The following is a 4,690-nucleotide window of genomic DNA, read 5'->3' as shown; positions in this document are numbered from 1 at the left end:
ATTATGGCACATTACTAATTTTCATGTGTTGATATACTAATAAGATAGGTGGATAAAAATATCACCACTCATTATTTACTCAAGTAGGGTCAAGATCACGGACGTAGCCATAAACATTGTTTAGTGGGGTAACTTTAAATGATGAAATTAAAAAGTTATCAACTTATTGTCCAACTCATGATTTTGCGTAATTGGTGTTTAAAACCCTAATGAAAAAAGTTACATGACTAGAAAGGGTGAGAAGATAGGAAAATTATAGAACGTGAGAGGGTAACTTATCTTTTTAGTTGAAACAATTTTTCATCTCAAAAGAAGTTGATTGGGGGCAACTGCCTTGAGTAGCATATGCTGCCGCCGTCCATGGTCAAGATCCTACTACAAATATTTTTACAATGTTTTCTAGCCTTGGATCTAGTTGCATTGCATCTAATAGCCTGCCTACCATTGTTTTTTTTTTAGCTTTCAAATTTTTTATTTATGAAATAATACCTGCCTACCATTGTAAATGTCTCTCTCTCTCCTAGCCGCTCTCCTTCAATTTCTCCTCAAAGAAAGCAACAGGCAATCGATCAGAACCACTAACTCATCCCTGCCAAATGCCAAGCTACAGAGAGAGAGAGAGAGAGAGAGAGTTAGAGAGAGAGAATTAACTGTGCCATGGGTGCTCATTTGAAAACTTCCAGCCCAACAAAACAAAAACAAAAAATTCTCTTGCAATTGCAAACAAAAACTCAAAAGATTGAGAAAAAAAAGCAAGAGAAAAAAAAATGGGCAGCAAGAAAGAGTTTCATACTTCTCAGAAGATTTCAATTGTTGGACCATGTTCTCTCAAGTTAAAAGAGCTTTTTGGAAAAGTAGCAAAATATGCACTGGGTTTCTTCTTAATGTATGCTCTCTGCAACGTATCCCACTTCCTGTTAAAGCCGTATTCCCAGCCTCGTATTACCACCGACACCGTTGTAAGTCTCTCTCTCTCTCTCTTTCTCGACATGCATTCACCTCGTTTTTTATTTCTTTCTCGTGATTTTGTTTTGGTTTTCCTCTTCACTTTTCATTTCAAAAGTTGGCAGTCAATTTATTTCATAACGGGAAATGTTATTCGCACTCTCAGTTTGTCATTATGCATTCCTTCTACGAGTATTTAGAATTTCACGTGCTTTTAATAAAAGCGTTTCTTGCAAAACGGCTTGTCAGCAGAAGCATTTTCAAAGGGCCCATGTGAGTGCATACGAGTGTGAATAGCAGATGGGATCAAGCATTTTTTTTGTTATAGTATTTGATCAAACGAAAACTTGCTTCCTTATTCTAGCAAGGCCTATTTCATAATCGTGTATGCCTTGTGGCGGCTCTCGTGTTCTTTAATTGTTTGGAATCTAAATGCTGCATTAGAGATTAGCAGTTTAATGTAGAGTTGATCTGAATGCAGAAAAGAAACTGTACCTTTCGTTTTTAACACGAAAGTACCATCTTTCGCTAGCTTGGATGGTGTTTTCTTTTAGGTGCTACTCACTTGCCACTGTTATTGTTATTAAATTGTTGTTATCTCTTATGGTACGCAGATAGGACTGCTGATCGGAAACTTAGGGTTCATACGCGACCTAGTAACGGATTCAGCCAGTAAAACGTTGAATTTCATTATTGATTTTGGCATGATCGGCTATATGTTTGTGTTAGGCATAGAAATGGATCCGTATATACTCTTTAAAGAACCAACCAAGGATGCTAAAGTGGCCTATGGTGGTATGCTCTCCACATTCATCCTAGCCTGCGCTATAACACCATTTCTGCAGTTTACAGATGGCGGTTTCAAGGTTGATTTCACTCTCTCCCTCTCCACAGTCCTCTCTAGCACCGCCTCCCCTGTACTGACACGTCTCATAACGAGTCTCAAAATAGGCAAGTCAGACATAGGCCAGCTTGTCATTTCTGCAGGAATGCACGCTGATTTCGTAGCCACTCTTCTGCTCTCAATTGGCTATGTCTTCTGGCCTGTTGAATCTGGAGAGAGAGTTTTACAGACTTCAGAACGAGTCCGAACATCCGTTGAGATGGGTTCTGCATTGGTGATCCAGACACTTTTTGCAGCCTTTGTTTCACCAATCTTCATGAACTGGGTCAACAACGAAAACCCTGAAGGCAAACCCATGAAAGGTTCACACCTAGTGCTTTCTCTTGCTTTCATGGCCTTGGTCATTGCCTGCTCGCCGATTTATGGATACAATCCTGCCTTGAGTGCATTTATGGCAGGAACCTTTTTACCAAAGGGGGGGAGGGTATCGAAATGGGTGATCGGCAAGATCAACTACTTGTTATCTACCATTTACTATCCCATTTTTTTCTTCTGGATGGGTTATGAAGCCGTGTTAAAGGAATTTCAACCCGGCCAGTTCGGGACATGGGCAAGGTTATTTGTACTTTTTGGTATAGCAACAGTTGGAAAAGTTGCTGGAACTGTCATCTGTGGAAAGTTGTTGGGATTTCAGTGGCCAGAATCTATTGCACTCGGGCTTCTTCTCACTACCAAAGGCCATTTTCACATATACTTGGCCATTGCTGCAAAACAAGTTAGTCTCTGACCTCTCTTTTATTTTTCTCAAATTTGCTTTCTCTTTCCTTCTCAATTTTCTGAGACAATTTTACTCCTAAAGTTATCAATGGTACTGTTTAATTTAGCATCATGCTCTTTTGCCTCCTTATCAGAGAACTTACGAGTGATTCGTCACCATCAAATTGGTCATATTATTTGAACCATGCTCATCTTGTTGCGTTTTGCTTTTCTGATATCGTATGCAGGCTGGGACAACGTCTACTTCGACCAGCACTGTGATGGTAATAGCTATATTTTTCACGGTTGTCCATGCACCATCAGTTGTGGCGCAAATCCTCAAGCGTGCAAGGAAACGGGCACCTACTCATCGAATGTCGCTGCAATTGCTTGACCCTTCAAGCGAACTTCGCATATTGCTATGCCTTCATGGGCCTCAAAATGTTCGTACTATGATTAACTTCATTGAGATATCTAGAGGGACGGCTGACCCTGGAATTGTGGTATATGTAACAGACGTGATAGAACTCACAGACGAAATAGAAGCCTCACTGGTAAAAGAAGAAGGGGTGGACACCATGACTGTGACTCACACAGGAGTGAAAGAAATGAGAGCTCAAGTCACCGCTGCAGTTCAAGCATATGTAGGGGAGAGCGGAGATGGTATCGCACTCAGACGGTTGCTTGCACTCTCGAATATCAATGGCATGCCCCAGGATATTTGCATTTTGGCAGAGGACTCAATGGTGGCCCTCATCATCTTGCCATTTCACAAGGTTCAACGCGCAGATGGAGCCTTGGATAGCGGAAATTCTGCTTTCAGATATGTGAACCGTAAGGTAATGTATATCAGTTTTAGCATACTTCTCATTGTATAAGTTAATGATAAACAATGGTTTTAACAGGTCCTCAAGAATGCTCCATGCTCCGTTGGGATTCTTGTAGACAGAGGCCTTGGACTGATTGAAAAACTACCAAGAACTTACGACCATTCTGTCAGCGTGGCAGTCATTTTCATTGGTGGAAAAGACGACAGAGAAGCACTTGCCTACGCAGGTCGCGTAGCACGCCATGCAGGTGTAAAGCTCACAGTCATAAGATTCTTGGTAGATGCTAACTCAGAGGCAGCAGCCAGACCTGGAAATTACACAGTCAGCCGTTCTGAGCAAGAAGAGGAAATGAGGCTTGACGATGAGTGTTTCGCAAGCTTCTACGAGAGACATGTCGCGTGTGGACAAGTTGCGTACATGGAGAAGCATATGGCCAATTCTGCGGAGACGTATTCTACCTTGAAGGCATTGGACGGGCAGTACGCGCTCATTATAGTGGGACGAGGGGAAAGGGTGAATTCGGTTCTGACATTCGGGATGAATGACTGGCAGCAATGTCCGGAGTTGGGGCCGATCGGAGATGTCCTTTCGGGTTCTGATTTCTCGGTGAGAACCTCGGTTTTGATCATCCAAGAAAACAGTCTAAAAGGACAACTAGATGGGCTGGAAGATGACTTTTCGATCATGTAAATGTGCCAAACATAGCAAAAGATAGCTTAGAATTTTAGATACAAATTGTAGCAAGTAATTACCACAGATGGTTTGTGAAAATTGTAGTTTGTATAGAAATTTAGGAGGAGCTATGTGAAAAAAGTTAGAAATTACAGAGGTAGTGTAAACTGTCAATTAACAAAGGCATTTCTGTCTGAAGACTGCTACGTTTAAGTTTTTTATTTTCTACAAGTAAATTATTTAGACAACGCAAACACAACATTTGGGCCATGTAAGTTAGCCAGGGTGCAATCTTCCTTCCCGAGGTTATCTTAAACCGAAATGGCTAAACATAGCTATGGATAATATCAAGTCATACTTATATATTATCTCCAATCGCAATGGTTAAACATAACCTCCTCGATACTTTATTAGTTTTAAGTTTATACTTTAAATTTATTGGTTAATTTAATTAAATTACAATTTGATGTTTTCAAATCTAACAACTGAATTTGAATCAATTATTGCAACTGAGGAGTTAGCCCCAAAAAGGTGACTAAGAGGTGGGCTACATTTGGGCAGCCTGAAGCCTCTTTGGCCAAATAATTGACTGGTGTGCTCTATATAATTATAGCTATATGTTGTGCCCCATGGAATTATAGCT

The 4,690-nt window shown here is 40.7% G+C and overlaps 1 protein-coding gene across 2 annotated transcripts; it reads left to right on the top strand.

Moving 5' to 3' along the window:
* Positions 1 to 457: 457 nt before the first annotated feature.
* Positions 458 to 4,268, top strand: LOC103407478 (cation/H(+) antiporter 28-like). Of its 2 annotated transcripts, none has more exons than XM_008346404.4 (4): positions 458 to 959; positions 1,560 to 2,564; positions 2,794 to 3,384; positions 3,451 to 4,268. In XM_008346404.4, exons 1-4 carry the CDS (start codon positions 768 to 770, stop codon positions 4,063 to 4,065), a joined length of 2,403 nt encoding a protein of 800 aa, XP_008344626.3. In that variant the 5' UTR covers positions 458 to 767; the 3' UTR covers positions 4,066 to 4,268. The 2 variants fall into 2 exon arrangements, with proteins under 2 accessions (XP_008344626.3, XP_070674033.1); XM_070817932.1 differs by having other exon boundaries at positions 593 to 959; positions 1,791 to 2,564.
* The last annotated feature ends 422 nt before the right edge of the window (positions 4,269 to 4,690 follow it).

This window comes from Malus domestica, chromosome 02 (genome assembly GCF_042453785.1).
Source record: "Malus domestica chromosome 02, GDT2T_hap1".
NCBI lineage: Eukaryota > Viridiplantae > Streptophyta > Magnoliopsida > Rosales > Rosaceae > Malus > Malus domestica.
Note: the sequence above shows the minus strand (reverse complement) of the source record. Positions and strands in the feature narration are given on the sequence as shown.

Bases quoted from the DNA above. Each gene is read 5' to 3' on its own strand.
- LOC103407478 (XM_008346404.4), top strand. From the start codon at position 768: ATGGGCAGCAAGAAAGAGTTTCATACTTCTCAGAAGATTTCAATTGTT. The intron at 960-1,559 runs GTAAGTCTCTCT...TATGGTACGCAG, and splicing joins GTATTACCACCGACACCGTT to ATAGGACTGCTGATCGGAAA. The intron at 3,385-3,450 runs GTAATGTATATC...TGGTTTTAACAG, and splicing joins TCAGATATGTGAACCGTAAG to GTCCTCAAGAATGCTCCATG.